Source organism: Amblyomma maculatum, chromosome 2 (assembly GCF_055883805.1).
Source record: "Amblyomma maculatum isolate TAMU_Amacu chromosome 2, ASM5588380v1, whole genome shotgun sequence".
In the NCBI taxonomy this organism is placed as follows: Eukaryota; Metazoa; Arthropoda; class Arachnida; order Ixodida; family Ixodidae; genus Amblyomma; species Amblyomma maculatum.
Genome location: NC_139345.1, coordinates 174778235 through 174801120, shown reverse-complemented (window position 1 = coordinate 174801120; position 22886 = coordinate 174778235). Strand labels below are relative to the sequence as shown.

Here is a 22886-nt window from a genome sequence, read left to right as displayed (position 1 = left end):
CGCGTTGCCAGCGATGTGCGGTCCATGCGCGCCTGCCGCGGCAACTGTTGCGGTTGCGACGTCTGCGGTTTGTGGACAACACAGCGCTCAAAACCTTTTACGGCGTGACCCCGCAAGACAATCGCGACGTCGGCAAGGTGCGTGCTACCGCAAACTGCTCGTGAAGCGTACATACAGCGCGGCCGGCGATCGCGGAGTCAACAATGTGCGGGCAGTGCATAGTAATCAAGGTTGTGGTCGTAGTTAGCGAATTCGTACACCCGTAGTGGCGTGGGAGAGTGTTCGAAACATCAGAGATTTTGCGCATTGTACACAATGCACTCCAGCCAAGAAATTTCGTGAATTCGTATCACCGAGATATCACTGTATGTTCAATGTCACTTCAGCTTTCTTCATATGAATTCTCTATCCTACCACTCTTTGGAAATTTCCAGGCAACTTAACAAGGCATTGTAGGCTACTATGGCAGGGTACTCTTCAAAGCTGGAATGAAGTTCGACCAAAATATGCGACAACTATGCAGAATGCTTTTGCAACAAAAAAACAGCCAGTTGTTAAAGCTCTTCTTGTTCCCTGAACAAATAATTTATCATGAGACATCATAAAAACAAGAATTCGGCACATCTGGCTTGTTTAATGCAGTCTAACATCAAAAAGCTAATTGGGTTCTTGTAGCGAATGGTAAACAATGCAGGGCTTACAGTGCTGCTACAAATAGCAGTCATATTAAGTTGCATCTTATGCTAAGTTGTAAGTTTTCAACCTAACTGTTCTATCTTCAGCCCTCTGGATAACTCTCACAAGCTTGTAGCAGTGGCATAACCAAACATTTTTCAGAGGGCGTTGATATACTGGTGGTTAACGTGAAAATAGAAAAAAAAAGAAAGACTAAAAGGCGGAGAGAGAAATGCAGTGCTCAGAAAATTTCGGGGGGTGTTACGATATCAAACCCCACTGCTTACACCCTTGGCTTGTAGTGACTAGAAGTAGACAGACTGTATCACCTTGCCTACCATCATGCATTGCTCTGCAGTCTTCAAAGACTGCGAAGTACTGACAAGATTCAAGAAGCTCGAAAATGTACAAACAGGTCACTGTTGTTTTTTTCAGCTTTCACTGACATCATACCTCCACTTTATACGATGCTTCAAAGTACTCTGCACTGTTTAGCGGACGTAAATAACAATTTTCTTCACTTTTATTCAGAAACAAGACGAAAAACAGGCGAGCAGAAGGCGAGTCAATCCAGCCAAACTCGAGAGGTCTTGTCTTTGCTGTCACACCGCGGCCACTCCTTTGTCGCTCTATCACATTAGGTGGTGCACACGAGGGCCCAACTCGCAGTCAGTCACACCAATGGGTTTTGCCTAGCGTCAACAGAACTGTTCGTAAAAAAAAAATAAGAAAAGAACACAAGGAGCCCAGTAGCGGCGGCGGCGGGAGGGGGCATCACCAAGTCCACCCCTCCAAGAAAGCGTGCGCCAGAAAGTAAAGGAACACACTGTCCAGCTACAAAGAGTCGGCGTCTAAAAAAATAACAATATTCCTGCTTCGTGTGTGCACGACGCGCTCAGGTGTCGTCAGCGGCCGACGAAGGTCTCCGCGGCAGAGGCTCCAGGGGCGCACCGCCAGGCGCAGACGTCGTCGTTGAGGTGCACTCCTTGTTCTGCTCCACCTGCTCCAGGTAGCGCAGGAGGCTCGGGTTGGGCGGTGGAAAAGGGGCTGCCCCACCACCACTGCCCGCGGGGCTGCCACCGCCGACTGGTGCAGCAAAGGCGTGGTGCGGGGCTCCTGCAGCCGAAGGCACCGCAACCGCTGGCGCGCCACCCACCGAGGAGCTACCACTCCCCTCCGCGTCCTCTGGCAGCTCATGCTCTTCAGGCTCCTGCAAAAGGTCAATGCCAAGCACCCCATTTCTGTTGAATTTCAACTGTTTCTCAGAAACATTCCCTCAAGGTTCCTAGTCCATTCACTCATATTTTCACTGGTATCTTTCAGCTGCAACAGGTAGCTAGTGCAAATTGAGGCAACTCCTTAGCATCACTGATTCAAGAACACACACACATATATCGTATACACGTGTGTAATGGCCGCACTTTTTTTTCCGAGATTGGGGTGAAAATCAGGGGGTGCGGAATTACATGAGAAAAAAGACAGCGAAAAAAATTATTTGCGGTGGTACCTGCCTTTATTATTGTCAAAAAACTCCTCGCCCTCCTCCGCTAAACTTGTTGGGATTTCAGGCTCATCTTGTATCCAAAACATCACTCCTCATTGTCATCTTCCTCACGAGCGCAGAACAAATCAGGGCAGCGATGCGTTCCGATTGCGAGATCGCACGTGATATGCTTCGGGCGATCGAGGAAATGGCTGTAAAATGGAGGAGCCAACAGACTTCGATTGGATTGGATTGGATTTGCTGATCTCACCCTTTGTAACGGGCGGGCATCGCTGCGGCTAGGAGTGCCCCCTTTGTAACGGAGGTGGTGGCCGCTGCCCCCATGCTCGACTTTTTTTTCCCTCAAATATTTTGTTCTTAATTCTTATTGGCAATTCTACTTCTAACCTTACGCTTCATTTTGATTTCACTTGAGTTTTGGGCCCCACCTGGCGGCAGTAACCACAAAACGTTCCGTATTTCTTGCACCTCACAGTAGACGGCACTGCCCAATTTCCTGAAACTCATAGTGCGGCTTTTACTCTGAAAATTTCTTAAAAGATTTTTTTTCCCAATTTTCTTTCTAAAGTTCGGGGTGCGGCCATTACATGCGTGCGGCCATTACACGCGTGTATACGGTATATATATGTATATATACACCTGTCAAAGAACAATACCAATTTTAATGAAATTTTAGGACTTCTATTGGTTCTTTGATAACAACAATCCTGATGGTTTTAAGTTAGCTCTTATAAAAGTGCACAATGGCACAATAGCAGGTGGATGTAGTATTAGCATCAGCTTACAAAAGAGCAGACGCCCACTAAGGGCCCAGTAGTGCACAGCGAAAACTGAGTGGCAACCAGCCACGCCCACACCACTTGCTATGGAAAGGTGCCCAACTAGCTTCACGAAAGCTTCTAACGTACCGTCAAGGCACACGTTTTTGTACCTGGGAAAATTGTACATGCAGCAGCATGTTTTTAACCCATCTGGGCCCTCACATGGCACTGTGCAACACTTCACTTGTTTGCTCATTTGAAATATGCCAAATCCCTTAGACACTAAAACCATGCCCCATTGTTTCCAACACCTCTAACATAGTACATGAACCCTACACGTGGTCTGTGAAATGGCTGAAGCACAAGGCAATAAAACTGGAAGTAGATGTTTCTGAACCTTAAATCACAATGGAGGACACGGCACAAGTCAATGAGCACACAGTGCTTTACTACACTGCAAGGTTCAAAATGACCTAGCAGCTAACCCAGCAGTTCATTTTATGCTGTTTATACACCCCATGCATCACATGTAGGGTGCCAATGAAAGCAGCTTAGCAGTTGTTTTTAAAAGTGCATCTGAGAGACTAGTCACCCCTGCTTGTATGTTGTAAGGAAAGATGAAGTTTGCAGTTGCAATTTCTAGTTTGTTTTTTCTCACTCTTGCTGCTCTATTCTACTGTGGCCTGCAGCCCCGTTGCATAGTACAGTAAGGAATTGTGGTGGACTGCCTTGCCTAAGATTGTTCGTTATTTTGAAATATTGTTGCAGTGAAAAACTTGCAATTTAAAGCCAGTGGCCAAAGTGAGGTATGAAAATGGCATACCTTGACAGTAGACACATGTGTAACCAAGCAAAATCTCAAATGAAAATATTGCGCTAACTTCAAAGCTGCCTTATTTGAAAAAACTTGTTTTTTCTGCCGAGCAATGAAACAACGGACGTTGTTTATGTGCAATAAATAAGAATTCAATAAGACCTCATCTTCATCCTGTTTCACGTGAGCATTGCGGCGCTGTTAATTTTAGCCTAATTCGTAGTACTGATGTTCCTTGATTACAGGAGAAAAAATAAATAACCTACGCTAATCTGAAATATGGCTATATTGAAATTCGTAGTTCTGAAATATTTTTACATTGAAAACATTGAGTCAGTTGGGGACCAGTTTGTTGACTTGAAAAATTTGTTAATGTGCCGTTCATAGTAACGAGATTTGACTGTAGTGAGAATTTTGATGATGCTGCTGCCCTCTATGAGAAGCGAACGCAAATACGCATCAGGCGTCTCTGGTATTTCCCCGCAAACAAGCAGTAAATAGCCACCTAATATATAGCCAGCCCAGCTTCACTGGGATCTGCTTCCCCAAAAGGTTGACTACATCACAAAGGAACTTTCCTTTTTTTTTTTTGCATTTTTAATTTAACTACGCCTCTGCATTGCGAGCACAGTGAATATGCACACACAGTGCTGCCCATTACCATACAGGTGACAACTTGCTCTCTTATTTTGCTTCACTGACCAAATACACAAGATTTTCTTTTCGGAATGCACATTTATACCAGGTAACTGCCAGAGAATTGGCCACTCAGCACACGAGATGGCCTCAGGCCGATGACCCATTTCAGAGCAAGTATGCAAGTAAGCGAAACTTGATAAAGCGAGCCCTTCGCCTTTGGTAAAAGGTACGCTTCATAAGGGCTAAGCGCTATTGTACATAGCCAAACGGTTGGTGTGTATGAAAGACAGTTGGCTCCAAAAGCACGAGCGGCTCTCAGCAAAGCCCAAGACGACGAGTGATTGACTAGGCTGACTCTTGTGTGAGCGCTTGTAAACACTGGATGATTGCAGGACATTGCAATCAAAGAACCATCAACAAAAAGCCATCAACATGACCTTGATTCTCCACGACATTTATTACGACCTTTTCTTCAGTCTGGAGCTCAGCAGCCGAGCATTGCGTACTACATTTACGATACCAGAGACCAGACCCCAACCTTCATTTCAACTTCTATCTGCTACCACCTGTCCTGGTGAAAGACAGCAGCATGATTCCGCTATTTTTAGTTTTACCATAGGCTCTAATGCAGAGGAGTGGCTGCCCCCTTATAAATGCATGAGTGCTCATAAGAAACGGGACGCCGCCGCAAAGCCAGCAAACATTACCTTCTATATGATCGATGTTGGTAATCTGTGCTACAGTCAAATCTCGATATAACGAATCATGTGGGGCTGCAAAAAAATTGTTCGTTATTTTGAAATGTTGCAATGAAAAGTCTGCTGTTACAGTAAAACCTCGTTTATCCGGATCTCATTAACTCAGAAATTCGATTAACTCAGACTCGCTGAGCGGGCCCGGCAAGACTGTGTGTATAGCGGCAGACACTCATTATCTCAGAGGCATTTACCTGCACATAGGTTAACTCGAAGAACTCCGAGGATAACGGCTACCGACTTTCCTGTGTTACCGTGCGATACAGCATGGATGTGCATCCACAATGGGCGGGACAAAGGAAGCCTACACGAGGCAAGTCGGTCTGCACTGCTCGGCAAAAACAAAAAAAAGCGGCAAAAAAATGAGAAAAAAAATGCTGAAGGGCACGAAATGTGGTGGAGATAGCGGATCATGTGAGCAGTGGCTAGGTGGCGCCGGTGACCACGCGCTTCAAAGGGAGGAGTCACATCATCGTCGACGCCAGGGTGGCGACACTGTACAGTCGAACCGGATAATTCGAATTTTGGTTATATTGAACTCACAGAATATCCCCTTGAAAATCCCATGTAAAAGTATAGGAAAGCTGCATCATATATCGAACTAAATTTCACCGGTTGTATCATATATCGAACTCCGCACCACGCATTGGACGGTGCGCCTTCCCCAAAGACGATCGCATCACCCTCGGCCGTTTGCCGCACGACGTTTTCAAGCCACGCGCGGAAGGAATGAGAGGGGACAGTTCGGCGACGGCTGGTTTAGGGCAGCGCCGCGCCTATTCCCCTATATTGGATTAATTCAAAAATTGCGTTTCTTGATGTTTTTTTCCGCTTCCTTTACACATTTTTTGCCGTTTTAATGCAAAAAACTGCTTCGTTATAACCGCTCTAGCACCAAATTTTGAAAATTTTCTTTCGTTATAAAAGAACCCCCATAGAAATAAACCATAGACCAAACAAACTTTGATTTTAATTCATTTTATCCAATAAATCGCTATACAGTAGAATCTCGATGATACGAATTCCAAGGGAGCACGCAAAACATTCGTATCATCCTGAATTCGTATGATCCAAAACAAGTCAACTTCCACATGGGAATGAATTGAAAATGAACCAAACTTTATTATGGCGAACTACTTGCGGCTGAAAAAGTCCGTAATGCTTGTCTGCACTTTTTTGCTGTTGATGTCGCAGACAAGCTCCGCCTGACAGGCATAAAACCGTGCTGCGGTTTCGGCGCTCACGCTGCCGGCATTTACGGTGCGGCGCAGAACGTCCAAAGCATGAAGAGTATCTACCGTTGACGGCGGCTGATCACACTTGTCGTCAGCGTCACCATCGCTGTCAGGCTCACTTTCGCAATCATTCGCTTCGTTGACCAAGTCTTCAATAGACCTCAGCCCACAGGTCGCGACGTTGTCGTCCGCGGTAACGAAGTCCCGAGCCGAAGCTTCAGTTTCCAGATTGTCCCAGCCATCAATCGTGAGGTCTTCATCTGGCTCTTGACAATCTTCTGCCGAAGCCGCATCAAGTCCGATGGCAAATCTGCACTTTCTAAAGCAGTTCGAGATTGTGTCCGAAGTTACACTATCCCACGACATGGCTAGAAAGTGCAAAGCATCTAAGAGACTGATCCGCAAGTTTGCTTCTTTAAGGTATTTTGAAATGAAGTCTTTTGAAATGATGTTTCACATTTCTAATTATCCCAGCGTCCAGTAGCTGAAGATGGCTGGTAGTGTTCGCCGGCAGGAACCCGACTTTCAAGTTACTGAATGTCATTTCCTTTAAGTGGGCAGAGCACTGGTCCACGAAAAGCAAAATTTTCCGGTTTCTTGACGCCATTTTTGGATCAAGGCTTGTCAAGAACTCGCGGAAAAAATCTCCAGTCATCCACGCCTTTTGGTTACCTTTGTAAAAGAGGCAAACGCTCCGACGATCGGAAACACCTCGGTTTCTTCGACTTACCGATGACATTAAGCTGGAGTTTCTCGGATCCATCCAGCTCGGATCCATCCATCTCGGATCCAGTTGCAGCTTTTCTGGCCGCCCTGGCATGCCTGGCCTTTTATGCACAAACTTCTTTCCGGTTGAACGTTGAAAAAGAGGCCTAAATATGTCGCGTGGCGCGTACTCCGAAATCGGCGCCAGCAGCGTGTTCAGCCACTCATCTACAGCTGACTGGTCCACTTTCTTGCCTTCACCTGAGACGACCCGGTAGAAAAGTCCGTGCCACTCCTTAAACCGGTGCTGCCATCCCCCAGACATTTGGAAATTTTCAATTCCAAGCAAAAGCGCGACGCTGTCGGCTTTTTCACATAGCACCGTGCCGTCCACGTTGACGCCGGCCGCAGTCACTTCGCGGAACCAAGTCAGCAGAACCTCTTCCAGCTTGACATGGGTCGCTGTTTTAGCCTGCTTCCCGTTCGCATCGTAGTGCTGCACATTCTTCAAGATGGTATCTCGCTGCCCAACAATGGTGCAGAGCGTCGACGGTGCCAACCCTCTTTTGCTAAGTCGACATGCTTCTTTTTAGGGTTTTTGTCAACCCTCTTCAGCACTTCAAGCTTTTACTTAAAAGAAAGGGCTTTACGCTTTAGCGACATTTTGGCAGCAGCGAATGCTTGCGTCTTTTTAACGTTTGGGCACTTCACGTCACAGCAAACGACAGAAAGAAGCGGCGAACGGAGAACTACCAAGGTGAACTACTGCAGGGGCAGCCAGCGTCACAGGCCTCCTGGGAACAGCCGGCGAGACAACTTTTTGATAGACCAATGAGCTGCCAGCGAATGAGTGACGTACACGACTGGGCACGTGCCTCGCCTTGGCCGTCCTTGTCTAGTGCTCGTCGGTTTGCTATGAAAGGGAGGTGGGGGTAGGGTGGCTAGTGGGGTGAGGGGGGTTGGAGAGGAGAGGCAGCGGCCGCGGTGGGTACCCTCTCCCCCTGTGAGCTCTTGCGCTGAGCTGCTTGGTGGCTTTGTGCGTTTGTACAACGTTCGTTCGTATCATTCGCGGCGGGGGGGGGGGGGGGGGGGGGGGGGGGAGAGGAGTTAGCGGCGGCCGCGTCGATTATGTTACCCTCTTGAGGCCAGCCGCACCGGCGCCCGCTCGCATGCACGACTGGTTTGCACGTTCGTATCAACCGCGGCGGGCTCAGAAATTCTTCGTATCACCCCGAATTTTAACATATTCTATACAATGTAGTCCATTCAAAGCATTCTTAAAACTCGTATCATCCCGAAATTCGTACCAGCCGTAATCGTATCATCGAGATTCTGCTGTATCCGTGTTCGTTATAGTGAGGTTTGACTGTATCGAGCTATTTCGCGATCCCTTTTGAGTCCGATATGTCTGGGTTCGACTGTATTTTGCTGTCAAATGACTACTACTGCTGTCCCGTGTGCGATGGTTGCACTGACTGCATGCCTGATTTCTTTGTCCCGATTGTTTGTGATGCGACAGTAACAGCGCGCGAATCATGAAAATAAGCGCCCGTTGCTCTGTTCGACTGTGTTTGGGGCCTGTTGCCGCTGGCGTTGCGCTTCACGATGGTGATCGCCACTCCAGTGAAACGACGACGATGCTGCCGTTGCTGACATGCTGGCCGATGACGACATACCGTATTTACTCGAACCTAACGCGCCCTCGATTGTAACGCGCACCCGTTTTTCGTGACCCCCACCCCCGAAAAAAAAAAAGCTCCGATTGTAACGTGCACCCGTTCTTTGCGAAAAAAGTATCGCGCACCTCACGCTTTCATACAGCAATACAACTTTGTCTCGTTTGGAAAAGCAAAGATTTAATCTCGGTGCACTAAAAAACACACACACAAAAGGAAACGGCTTATCTTGCCAAGATTGTCACTATGCCGGCACAAGGTTCACTCGTCGTCGCTGTCAGACAACTCCTTGTCACTGTTGATGGACCAAAGCATCTCATCCTCGGTGCCGTCCATGGCATTCGATATACCATATTTTTTAAAGGCCTTGATGACCATGGCAGACGGTATCGTGCACCACGCATCTTTCGCCCATCCAGTGAACTCTTGCAGCGAGGCACGCTTCATTCTGTTGCTGGGAATGAATTCATGGCAGCCACTCACAAGCCATTCGGTGTAGAGTGCCCGAATCCTATCTTTCACTGGCTTGTTCAAGCAAACATCGAGCGGCTGGAGCTGCGATGTCATGCCACCGGGTATCACGACAAGGTCGGTGTTGCACGCAGCGAGCTTGTCCTTGATGCGTTGGTCGAGATGGCACTTGAAAGCGTCGAGCACAAGCATCGCACGCAGGCCCAAACTGCCGCCGGGTCTCTTGCGCCAGACGTGATCGATCCAGTCGGCGACCAAGTCCGTTGTCATTCAACCTTTTTCATTGGCGCGCACAATCACGCCACTCGGAAACACGATTTCCGGGAGTGTCTTGCGCCTGAATATGAGATACGGGGGCAGCTTGTGTCCATCCGCGGTGCAACAAAGCATTGCGGTCACGCGTGTTTTTTCGTGGCCGGAAGACAACATGCGCACTTGCTTCGCACCCTTCTTTTCAACGGTTGTGGTGGCAGGCATGTCAAAGTAGAGCGGTGTCTGATCGGCATTTCCAAGCTGGCCGAGGTGGTAGCCGTACTTGCGGCGCAAACTCAGAACGAACCACTGAAAACTGTGCAGCTTTTCTTCGTACTCTTCAGGCAACTTCTGGCATATCCCTGTCCGCCTTCGAAGAGAAAAGCCTTTTCTCTTCATAAAATTTGACAGCCAGCACCTGCTCGCTTTAAAGTCGCTTCGCGTTAGCCCTGTTTGTAGGGCTAGCTGCATCGCCCGGGCTTTGAGCCGGTCCGTCGTCACTGGCCGCTGCGCCGCTCGCAGCTCTAGAACATATTCTGCGAGCCGCTCTTCTATTTCGGAGAACCGGCCCTGCTTCGGTCCACTGAAACTTTTTCGTGTAGCCTTGCTGCCGAAAATCTTTTCCTTCTGCTTGCGCCAGTCCCGCACGCATGTTTCCGGAACTCCTAATGCGCGTGATGCGGCCCGATTTCCGTCCGTCTCTGCACGCACGACTTTCCTTTTAAATGCGGCATCATGATGAACTCGACGAATCTTCGCTGTCGGCACGTCCATACTGGTCGGTCAATCGCAGAAAACGGGTAGGCTAACCAAAGCACATGTACCAAAGCACACGAAGGACGCTACTGCAGCTAGGCATAGACAGCTAGACCAGCTAGTAGGCTCGAAGTGCGTACCAGGCGGCCATTTTGAAATGCCGATGGCGATATGATATCGGAGATTTAGGGTCGTACTCGATTCTAACGCGCACCCAATTTTTGGACACGATATATTGGAAAAAAGGTGCGCGTTAGATTCGAGTAAATACGGTATTATCAGAAGTTATCAATGAAGACGGAAATTGTTCTGGCGATGAAAGTCATGAGCAGCCGCTGGCATGATGTCGCACTGTGCAGGAGTCCGCTGAGGCTCTCGCTGTACTGGGGGAATTTTGCGCTGGATCACGCGACAATGAGCGTGCGCACCACAACTTGATGGGACTGAAAAAAATTATTGTGCAAATTCCGATGAAGAAACAAACAAAAATAATGCAGTTTTTCATGAAATAAAGGTATGTGTATATCCGGTACATTTTATTGTTGTTTTTATGGTAAATTCGATAATTCGGAATTCGATTAACTCAAATATTTTTGCTGGTCCCTTGTGATCCAAATTATTGAGATATTTTACTGTATAAGGCAGCGGTCAAACCTGGGTATGAAAATAATGTATCTTGTCAGTACCCACGAGTATAAACAAGCAAAATCTCAAATGAAAATGTTGCACTAACTTCAAAGTTGATTTATTTGAAGGCAAAAAAAAAGGTTATATTCTGCCGCGTGCAGTCCACACGACCAAGCACTACGTTACACCATTACAGCACATACACCTTCCTCTTTGTGCAACACCTCATCAGGTATGTGACTGCACTGAAATATGAAAAGTACGGACTTTGCCCATGCGAAAAAAAAAACACTGTTTGATATGACCTTACAGTGCATAGCAACGCTGTAAAGCTGTGGGCTGTTCGGATTGAGAAGCCTGCTATGCTGGTCTCTTATTCTGGTGCTCCACTGTCAATGTTCCCTGAAGTTTGAAAATCTTGTCTTGGTCCTTCAAAATGACCATGGCAGCTGATATGGCAATGCTAGCTGTATCATACACGTTAGTTACCCGATGGCCCAATCCGTTTTCTCTTTGCTATAAAGCTCAGTGCTGCGTGCGCTTGGGAAACTGAGCAGTTATTTTGATATTAGTGCGATAGCAGACTTTTCTTGCATTCTGTATTAAACGCTAGAGGATAACAAAAATAAAATGGCTGAACGTTTTTATTAGTTCCAAAATAGACCCCCCTTCCCATATGGCCGTTCTGTAAGCGAGTCAAATAAGAAAAGCCTCTCTATATAATTAGTCGAGCACGCTGTACTGTTACATTTGATGAAGGGGCCTTTACCAGAATATAAGAGTGAAGCATAGCCGCGTCGACTTCAGAATCACGAAGGTAGTTAACAAAGTCAAGATTCACTAGCGTCTCTTGATAACTTAGTCTGGTTTAGAAAAAAGAAAGAATTGTTCTTTTTAGGAGAGAGAGAGGCTAATATGACATCAATCAATTCGCATATTTCAAAAACGATTTATTAGTTTACTGCTTTATGACACAAGGGTATCTTCACAAGTTTTATTCACGTTTCTCTGAAATGTTTTTGGCAAAAAATTTTTTTGACCATGTATTTGTTATTCAAATTTATGTGCTGTAAAAGTGTTGTTACATAGCTTTCACGTCATGCATTTAAGTATTAATATTTAAATGTAATAGTTTTCACAGACAAAGCCTAGCGGAAGCCTCTTCCCGACGCAGTTACAAAGAAAGGTATTTGTTTCAAATCAAACGTTGTAAACTACAAGAATGGCGACTGCATCGTGCCCGACTGAGGCTTTAGACGCTCATGTTCTTGCCGCCAAGCAAAGCCGACAAGCGGAGCTCAAGGGCGTGGAGAGCTAGGGTCATGCATAAAGCCGCGTTCAGACTACGTGCGCAACGCACGTATCGTTCGTAAGGATCGTAAGCGTAAGCGCAAAAAACGTAACGTGTCTGTTCAGACTGCTGTCGTATTGAGCGTAAAATGCGCAACGTACGCAGCCAGCGTAGGCGTAAATGTCGGAGGACCCGCGACTTTTACGACTAGCACAGATACGTCTGTTACGCGCGACCAATGCGCACAGCCGTTTCGGTTTTCCTTTTCCGGCCACGGAGCTTCCGGTCCTCCCAGACTTCGCGCGCAAACCCTTGTAGGCGACATCATCCAACGCTCCTACTTTGCTACAGTGCCTCGACACTCCAGTGATGTGTTGTGTCGGTGTTTGTGTCTGTGTCGGTGATTGTGTCTGTCCGCAGCTTGATCATGTGCAGTGCGGAATCTTCGCTGTGGAATTATCAGCCCCTCATAAAAAAAGTTCGGCAGAGGCCGGCTCTCTACTACGAGTAGCTGAAATCGCACAGAGAGAAGTGCAACACGATGCCTAGCTGCAAATTGCCAGTGCGCTGAGTCAAAGTAGTAAGTGGTTTATCAATCCGTTTTTTCATGTGCGAACAAGCTCTCAACAAGCAAATGTTTTCTCTAGTTTAGAAAAGTGAGGTTATGGAGGCGGGGGATGCCCGCTTCATCCCCGTGCATTCTCGCAGCCCATCGACTCCGTTAACAAGTGAGGAAACAGTTGGCCGGCAGCGAAAGGCCGATGCGGGGCGACGTTGCGGTCAGGCCGCAGAACGGAGCTGGTGCGGACTCGTCGAAGTTTGAAAGAAGCTCACCGTAAAAGAGAAAAAGAAAACAGCATTTTCTGAGGCAGGACGAGGTTCTGCGGACGTTTCCGTGTCTGCCGCGCGCCCCGGCTCATTGTTTGGTGTCAGTAGTACGGCCTTTGAGTCACCACCCCGGCTCGTCTCCAAGATCGCTCCGGGGCACTGGTAAAATTGCAAGCAGCTGGATGCAGGCGGACCGTACGCCTGTTTTGGTGCGAGAGAGTGCGATCACGGGACACCGAGCAGGAGTGCGCGGTACGTCGAGCGTGGCGCGTGAAGAAATGTGCGGAGTGAGTGGTGCGTCAGCACGCTGAGCGGACGTTTGAAAACTGTGTGCGAACGTGCGTGTGCGAAACGAAGTGTATTTGTAATCGAGTGGTTAATTGTTAATATACCCATTGTTCTTTTTCGTATTTTATTTGTGTGTCCAGTCTTTTCTTTCACATCTCATTTTGAGTTTGAAGAGCCCAGACCTCCGCTATCAGCCGCTCGCTAACCGGCGCCATGTTGAGAGCGGTGATTGGCCGGTTGTAAAGAACGCATCTTACCGAAAGCCCCAGTGTGAACATGCGCGGTCGCAAGCTACGTAAACGGGAGTTCCAGCCGCTATGCGCACTGCGATAAATACGATAGTTACGACGGATGCGCACGTAGTCTGAACACGGCTTAAGTTACTGAGTTCGTCAGCACACTGAGCATGCTGCTCGACAAAAATCACTTGCCTCAGAGACGGACAAGGGGGCAGATTGCAAAGGATGGGAGAGCAGCTAGAGATGAAGTGCGTGTGGTCCCTACTCCCTGTCTGTTATCTTCTTTGGTGTTTCTTTGCCGATTTTGTTCTTTGTTTTGGTGTATCTATTAACGGCTTAGCGGCTTCGTGGTACGCACTCGGTGCTCACAAGTAGACAACCTCATGAACGCCTACTTGCAATTGCTCCTTCAGTTTTAAGGGGGGAGGCTACCCTTGAACACTAACTTTTTTATTTCTTGAGGTATTCGAATGAAATTTTCAGAGTATGCTCATAGTACACACATTTGAAGAACTACCAAGTTTCATGGAGCTGGGCTCATCGATTCTCAAGTAAGAAGAGTATATCAAGATAGTTTACATAGGACCCTAAAGGCGGGCCTGGAGAATTTGCAAAATGTGCTAGCAGTGTGAAATTTGTTATGGTCATTCCTGGATAGTTTCCCCAGGGCAAGACAATTCCCTTTTTCCAAATTTCCTCTCTGAAAAATTTTAGTACAGCCCCAAATTTAGTGTTAAAATTTACACCTGACTTAACAATATTTTAATTGACTGCCCCTAATTACACATGAAGTATTGAAAAAAAGAAAAAAAGAAATTGTCTTGCCCTCAGAAATTTACTTAGGTATGTAACAAAAAAAAACTTCATGAAAATCCAATAAGCGGTTCTTGAGCTATGGCTTTCCCTAGCAGCCACACCGTGCAAAAAATTGATTCTGAGAAAACGGCTCTGAAAGGTTGAGAGAACAATAACTTTTTTGTTTCTCAAGTTATCATGATGTAATTTTCAGAACAGGCTCATGACATTAACAAATGAAAAACCACCAAGTTTCGTAGAATTGTGCACGCTAGTTCTCAAGTTACAGAAGCATATCAAATTGGTTCGAATAGGTCCTTTATATCAAGCCTGGAGAGATTGCGAAAGGCACTGGCATTGTGCAATTTGTCATGCTGATTCCTAGATAGGTTCCTCAGGGCAAGACAAAGCCCTTTTTCTAAATTTTCTTGCTGAAAAATAGCATAGCACTGGATTTTTTGTTATCAATTAGACCTATGTTGATTAACCAAATTAATTATGACAAATTCCAGACATAATATTTTGAATCCATGGGCTGCCTTGCCCTCAAAAATATATTCAGGTACAGTCGAGCCCACTTATAATGGCCCCACTTAAGACGAACACTCGCTTATCACAAACAAGTCCGGTGCGACCGTCAAAATATACATTAGGGCTATGGCGCTGTCTCGGCTACAACGAACATCTGTGCGACTAGCCTATCGGCTACAGCGAACGCCTTGGTGCCGTAGACTCCTTTCCACATGCTGAGATCCGTAGATCCGTCGATCCTGTGCTCTGCAAGCCGCGACAATCGGCATTCAGGATTCCCCCGCGGCATTTCGGTTTTCGGTTTTCAAAAGTCGCGTCCCCCCTTAAAGAAAGTAAATATGGATAGATGAAGGCTAAGAAGATGGGGCGTTTGAAGGAAACTTCGAGCAGGAGGGAAATCAGGATGAACTGCAAGCAAAGATGCGTCCCGGCTTGTACTAGCGCCTGAGCGAGCGCCGTCAACCAAATATCTGACACACAGTGGCTTCAATATTTTGCGGAGTATCGAGTATCGTTAAAATACACGATGCACCAAAAATGTATTTTCGATACCAATACTTCGATACTTTCATTTTCAGCACTCGATACCTGATACCGATACACAAAATGTATTTAAAGATAATATGAAGATACATGTATCTTCGATACTGCCCATGACTGCAAGTAAGATATTCCCAGCTGGGCAGCACTCAAGACCAACCTGAGTGAGGTCTGAGGTAGTCTTGCTGTAAGCAAGCTTCTTGCAGATAAACACTGGCACAGTCTATGGCAAGCACGATGACAACCAGCTCTCCATTTCAGAAGTAAAGCTCAGTTACATAGTTTCGGTTTCGCTTTCCTTAGGCTCCTGCCATCCCGCGGCTGCAATAAGGCCCATTCATCAGACAGTTGCGCTGTTTTGCATGCTACTTTGCATGTCATTTTATTTCATTTATGGGACGCTGTCATGGTGTTCTAACACCTGTGCTTAGATCCCTCACCTGCAGTCATGTGCTCCTTCCGGTATGCTGCAATTGCATGCTCAAAACGTGATGACACCTTTTTGAAGAAGCATCACAGCTACTGTAGTTCCACTCCGAAAAGGGTGGCGTAATGCATTCAGATTCACATCTTCCCACACCCATGAAGAATAACCAGGCCCCCTAAAAGGAGCGGTGTGCTAACCTCTTCAGGGCAGAGCTGGATGGCCCGTGACAAAGTGAGTCGGGCACTGTGAGATCGCTCCAAGAAGTAGCCATTAGACGTCTCGTTGGATTGGGCTGGGGGTGACCACTGGCTGTAGCCATACTGACTGCCAGCCCCGTATGGACGCTGGAACAGAAGCGGGGATGAGTTGGTGAGATCTTGCATTCAACAGAAAACTACTACACACAATGTTCCATGCACCACAAGCCCATTCCATGCTGCTGGCTGGCAGTCAAACAAGGGCGTACTTAAGTGCAGGCAAATTTTTGCTCAGTATGCTGGATGTAGAACGTTTGGTTTAGTTTGCTTTGGATCATGGGGCTTACTATTCCAAAGCGACATTGGCTTTCAGAGATGCCATAATAAAATAATCAGGACATTTTGACTACCTAGGGTTCTTTAAGATGCATTGACATTCAACAGTACATGGGTGCATTGCATTTTTGCCTCTATTGAAACAAGGCCACGATGGCTGGGATCAATCCCGTTTCTTTGGGAACAGCTATCTGATACCCTAACTGCTGAGCTACCGCAGTGGGGGAGAGGCTGGAAAGTAATGACATCATTTTAGCTTCACTAGAAGCTGAAGCACGAGTAGCGTCTTGCACCCCAGTTACTGTGTTAAAAAACACAGCTTTCTGGCTGCGTTCTGCCTTGTAGTTGAAGAACCAAAATTGTCAGCTTTCAGAGTGACTTTTCAGGCTTCAATATTTCATGCAGATGATCAGAATTTGTACTCTGAGCTCCATAAAAGGTAAGAGTGAGCATAATTGTCGTGACAGCCCAACTCGTTGCGGCTGAGGGTGCCAGCATGTTTAAAAAATTATATATGCAGTCAGACTGGTTTAGACAGGCACTGCACATTCTGTGCCTTGTTTCCAACTGCTGTTATAAAACCACAGTGCTAGTGTTACTCGTAAAACAGAAGCAGAGAATGCTGACGGCTCCCACTTATTCCTGCATGTCTCCCCTCTCGGCCCACCCAGCCAGCAAAGCACTGTAAAACAAACTCGGTCATTTTGCGTGATATAAACTGCTGGGAATTGTGTGCAGCATGCACAAGTCAGCAGAATCACTTGTTGCTTGCTGGCACAGTACACAGCATGTCTAACACTCACGGTGACGCACAGAATCTTGTGGAAATGACAAAAGCAAGACTCTCAGTCAATTTTAAAAGGGTTGCCAACTCGTTGTTTACACTTTGCAAGACTAAAACAAAAACATCTAGAGGTAAGAACACCATCAACAAAAAAAGGATGAACATTCTCCCTATGATAAAATTGGCTCAGAAAGATATGGCAATTTTGCCCAGTGGCATGTATGTCCACAAGAAGGTTGGGTGCCACACCATCAAGAAGAGAATGCTCAGAACTTGCATAGTGCCCAAACCACTGCTGCCATCTTACCCGTTCCAGCTCGTCATTGAGCCAATCAACAGCGGCGGCCCACTTGCGCTTCAGTTCGCCACTTGTGTGCAGCATGTGGGCAGCCGCAGGGCACGAATCGAACAGTGCCACCAAGCACTTGACGCACTGGTAGGCCCGCTTCTGGTAGTGGTTCTTGGAGCGCTGGATGGTGTCAAAGAGGCCCTCGCGGTCGTCAGGGATGCCCCGCAGCGCATTGTGGATGCGGTGCACCTGCCAAGAGTCCTCCAGAAGCAGCACCCCCAACAGGAGATCTACAAACGGCCGCAGCTCATAGGTGTACGTGTAGGCCACCTGCCACAGCAGCTCGCCCAGCACGGCCGACGAGAACTGCGGGTTCTCCCACGAGCAGAACTGCAGCAGCTTTAGAGTCTCCTCCGAGGCGCTCGCATCCTCAATAACCTTCTTCACGTAGCTGCACCACAGAAAGAGCCATCACTTACACAGTTGCCAACACCAGTGACCAGAACTAGCAGTTTGGCACAAAGGCAGGCAACAGTCACAAACAATGCCGGGGGTGGGACACATGGCATACGTTGCAGCAATTGCATTGAAGTGCCTTGTAACACATGTACACCGGAGAAGGGCCGTAAAACTACCAACAACACTTTCCTGCATTAAAACCAAAGCCTGTCTCACGAAACCCATTACAAAAGTCCAATACACAAAAGTTGCTAGCTCATTCACTAGCTTGAAATACAGTTGAACCTCAATATAACAAAATTCGTGATGTAGCGCATTTTTTAAAATTTCCTAATCCCTGCTCCATTGAAAACCGCGTCTTTTTCCCGTGTTTTAACGAAGTAATTTTATGCCACATTTTCGATCTATCAAAGTCCTCGTGCATGGCATGCATGTACCAGCAGCCACCTTGACAATAAAACTTCAGCAGAGACATACCACCTTTTACACTTATTTTGCCTGCAGCCTGGAATATGCGAGCGAAACAAAATGATGATGACAGGGGCGTACCACCGTGGCGTGATCTATTGTGTGCATACAAAACCCCCGATGCTGAAGTTTTATGACGCGTCATGCCATGACGTCACTGGCCAGTTGGAACGACAATGTGCGCTAACACTTTTTCTTTTAAAGAAAAATCGATGGGAGTTTGAGGGGAGGGTGCAAAGAAAAGTTGAAAATTCTTTACATCAAAGAAAGCACCCGGTCAGCAGCGTTGGCTTCAAAACGCATTTGCTGCCATCACAGGTTCCAGAGATTTCGCCTATTGGCCTCGAGATCGAGCAGAGTCTCCACCTAGCGGCATAGCGGCGAAATTGACCCAGTGTGGATGCGTGTTCGCGTCGCGCGCCAGCCCGCAGTGATTTAATGTGCGCGTGTACATTAGTGCTTTTTCTCTGTTTCGCAGTTCCTGTATGCTTTTGCTTACCTATCTGCTTCCTGCAAAAGAAATATGAACAGGCTATTACCCCACGCTTCATTAAAAAAAAAGAAAAAACTTGTTCATATCGAGTATGTCACGCTGAAATGACATCGTCAGTCGCGGTCATTGGCGCTTGAGATTTTTTGACAAGCGCTGTCTCAAACAAAGCGCTGCTGTCATTAGGCACCGTGTCAAAGGGAAACAGGTTGCTGCCGTCAATACAGCTGCAAACGCTCAAAAATCGTATATTCACGTTTCTGTTTGGAACACCGCAACTACTGAAACATGGCCACAGACTGCTGCATAGCATAATCCAGTTTGAACAAGCCACTCTGTACCTTCTGTATTTACGATTAAGTTGATGAGTACTTTTTGTTTTCTGTTAAACCTCTGTCGCGGGGTCTCAGTGGTAGGGCACTTGACTGCAGTAATACGAAAAGTTGAGCTAGTTGGTACATGATTGCAAATTACGAGCGCTGCGATGGAGAACAACAACGAGAGAGTAAGCGCCTGTCCTTGTCATTACTATCTCGTTGTTGTTCTCCGTCGCAGCGCTCGTAATTTGCAAGCAGGCACTTGACTGCTAATTTCGAGAACGGGGGATTCGATCCCGGCCGTTTCGAAAGGCGCTTCTCGGGTGTGGGATTTGGCTGCACGTTAAACAATCACATGTGGTCAATGACACAGAGGCCTGCCCCTACATCCTCTGTCATATAGCCTATGTTGCATGGCGTGTTAAACCCATATTTTTTTTTTTTCTGTTGAAAGATTCTGCGCATCAGTAACAGTGGTAATGAGCACATTTCACTTTAAAGAAATGCTCAAACGTTTGAGAAACAAATCTTTGCAGCACCTGTTACACTAAATATTGTATAATACGTACACATAGATCAATGTACACTGGTAGCCCATTACAATCATTAAAACCCCTTTTCGTCTGCGCTGTCTTTCGAGCAAACTGGTTGTTTCTGACAAGGGAGTAAAATAGCTTCATACGGGCTTTAGTAATAAATACATATTTCTAGTCACATGATATTATGAACTCCATTTCTTTCAGGATAGCTTTATATCCAGCACCTGTTTTGGAAGTAAACGACAGAACCACCCCAAGTCACTGCTCAATTAATGATAAAGAAATCTAGAATCTTCCAAATTCCTTTGCCAGAACACGACAGCGACCATGCAAGTACAGTTTTTACGATGTCTTTGCAGCAACTTATTAGTAGTTTGCACTTTAACGTTACTGAAAATGAATCGCTGATAGTCCTAAATTAATTGTTAAGTGTATAAAAGTTCTGTCGCATGGTAAAATTCATTGTCATTGAAAAAAAGATACACTAGTTATTTACTATTTATAAACATTTCTCATACGTCCCTCGGTTTCAGAAAATTATTCAGTCACTTCACAGTGCAACACCAGATTATTTGCCACAAAAAGCATCCGCCTTGCTGTGAGAAACTCAATCCACTCACCGCTCTACACGTGAGCAGTCAGCTTTCCTGTGCAGCGAGGTTTCTTTTACAGTGCTGGCGTAATCTCGATCATTTTCGGGGAATACTTGTGCCATGGTTGTCCAGCCAGAGTTGATAGAATTGATTGAATTGCATCGGCTAAAGTTGGCTTCAGAGAGAGTGGCTCCAATGCGGCTAACCGTCGCGCAACCTTATATTAGCACAAACTGATTTTTTACGCCTGAGACGCAGATACTGAAACGTGATATCGAAAATACAAATATTTTGTATTTTCACCACGTTTAACCGCATTTTTTTTAATTAATAACCATTTGCATGTAGTAAGCTAGGAATTCAAGGATTTTCAAGGAGCAGCAAAAATTCCGGGATTTTCAAGGGCTTTGAAAACGAAATTTTCAAATTTAAGGGGAGACGCGGGTCTTAAAACGGACGAAAATGGTCAAAAAGTCGATTTTGGGAAAAACTCATTTTCGGAAGGTTTATCCTTTCGAGCATCTACGGTAAAATTATTAACGCTGAATTCGGTCGGGAAATGCGATAAAATCGGCTTTCAAAACACCACGGCAGCGACGAAATGGCCCCGAAAAGAGAGACTTTGTTCGAACTTCCCGCGCGCGCCGCCGGCGTTGCAGCCGGCCGATCGCCGCCATCTTGGGCTTGTTTTGAAGCTGGTTTCTTTGTGCGCAATTTGAGCTATCTCAAAATGGCGTCGCTCAAGCCGAGCGGCGGTTCGGGCCGGTTTCCCGAAGGCCGTTTTCGGGTCGCCGATTGGCTCGCACGCGGCGCGCTTCGCGCGCGCGCCGTTCTGCGCCTCCCATTGGCTGGTGTGACCGTCTACGTCATTTTTTTTTTCTTTCTCTTGCGTTCGCCGCTGTGGCTGTCGCTTCGTGCGCGTCTGTTTTCGCGCTCGTCTTTCTCTACACGCCGTGTTTCCGCCTTGTGCCGGGAGTTTCTCTTTGCGATCGAGATGCCGGGAGACAGTCGATTGAAACCGAGCACGCAACGAGCTTTTGGAAGCCGGAAGAAACGTCCGTGGAACAAAAAACAGCAGGCAGCGGCCACCAGTGCGTCGCCGGGGCCTGCAGTGCCGGACTCGTTGGATCCGCCGGGTACATCAAGCACGCTGCCCGATGACGACACCGCGGGACCAAGTTGCAGCACGAATCGTATCTCGGATCGTGGTACACTTCGTGTTGATGCTGTGTACTATTCGTCGACCGAGCAGGCGCAGCGTGTTGAGCGATCGGCGCAAGCGAAGTCCGTTCTGTCGGAAAAGTCGGCAACCCAGCGCAAGTTTGACCTTGGCGTCAGTGCGGATTACCAGACAGCTGATGCCGGTACCCAGTTCGTGATTGTGGACTTGAAGGTTTTGAACAATTTTTTCGCGCAAGCGAAGTGCGGAACCTGCGGCGCAGGAAGTCTGCATTTGAGCAAGGCAACAGATAAGGAGTACGGCCTTGCTGTAAAGCTTCTGCTTGTCTGCGAAAACTGCGATTTCGAACAGAAGCAGTTCTCTTCCCCAAGAATAAGCGAAGCAGTTCTCTTCCCCAACTGTTTGCCTGGTGGAGCTCTCGTCTCCTTGGCTCCGGTCCTCACTTTCACATCAAAAAAAAAAAAAAAAGGTCAACCCCTAACTTTTCGAAGTAACCTCTATAATTTCATCACACTTACACATTCGACATTTTTTTTTTATATGTTTCCTTGGATGGAATAAGACACTTTTTGTTTTGTTTTGTAGGGAAACTGATAGGGAACATCTGAGTAACATCCGTTGTCGAAGATTCTTCCCAATATTTTCTGCACTCAGTGTCAAAACTTCAAATGAGTTTTTCTCAGCTTAATGTTTTTTGGTGACATGACTAGCCTTACGGAACTTTTCATTACGGAACTTTTCATTTCAAACCCAATGAAAAGTTCCGTAAGGCTAGTCATGTCACCAAAAAACATTAAGCTGAGAAAAACTCATTTGAAGTTTTGACACTGAGTGCAGAAAATATTGGGAAGAATCTTCGACAACGGATGTTACTCAGATGTTCCCTATCAGTTTCCCTACAAAACAAAACAAAAAGTGTCTTATTCCATCCAAGGAAACATTTAAAAAAAAAATGTCGAATGTGTAAGTGTGATGAAATTATAGAGGTTACTTCGAAAAGTTAGGTGCAAGATTTTTAGCACCTTGAGACAGTTCCGTCACAATTGCTCGCTTCGTTGCCATGTCCAGCGCTTTTCGTTTCATGACCGCTGGAGGCAGGCAATTCCCGTCCGCCATCCCGAATTATACGACTCAGGCCCGACAGACGAAGCGCTCACACCACACACACGAAAATGACAACAAAGCGCCGCAACTAACGGAGCACGTGCGCACGTGCGACAATCACGCGAGGCAAGCGAGGAAGCGAGGCAAGCGAGTGCCTAATGAATGGAATGGAACGGAACGGACACACAGCGGGGCATGGTATGCAGCGGGGAGACCAATGAGAGGCATCCCTGAGCGTCAGTGCTGCCACCTGTTGGCTCCTACCGTAGTTGCTTTCAACCGCCCATGGCCTCCGAGATTACCTCCGCAAATCTCGGAGGC

General features: G+C 46.8%; 1 protein-coding gene across 3 annotated transcripts in view; it reads right to left on the bottom strand.

Moving 5' to 3' along the window:
- Positions 1 to 1180: 1180 nt before the first annotated feature.
- Positions 1181 to 22886, bottom strand: part of faf (ubiquitin carboxyl-terminal hydrolase-like faf) — a 241639-nt gene continuing 219933 nt past the window's right edge. For all 3 annotated transcript variants that reach the window (XM_084595526.1, XM_084595528.1, XM_084595527.1), the window contains 3 exons: positions 17434 to 17866; positions 16007 to 16153; positions 1181 to 1885 (listed from right to left, as the gene is read on the bottom strand). In XM_084595526.1, the coding sequence (XP_084451652.1) occupies positions 1571 to 1885; positions 16007 to 16153; positions 17434 to 17866 (895 nt within the window). In that variant the 3' untranslated portion in view covers positions 1181 to 1570. The remainder of the gene's footprint in view (positions 1886 to 16006; positions 16154 to 17433; positions 17867 to 22886) is intronic.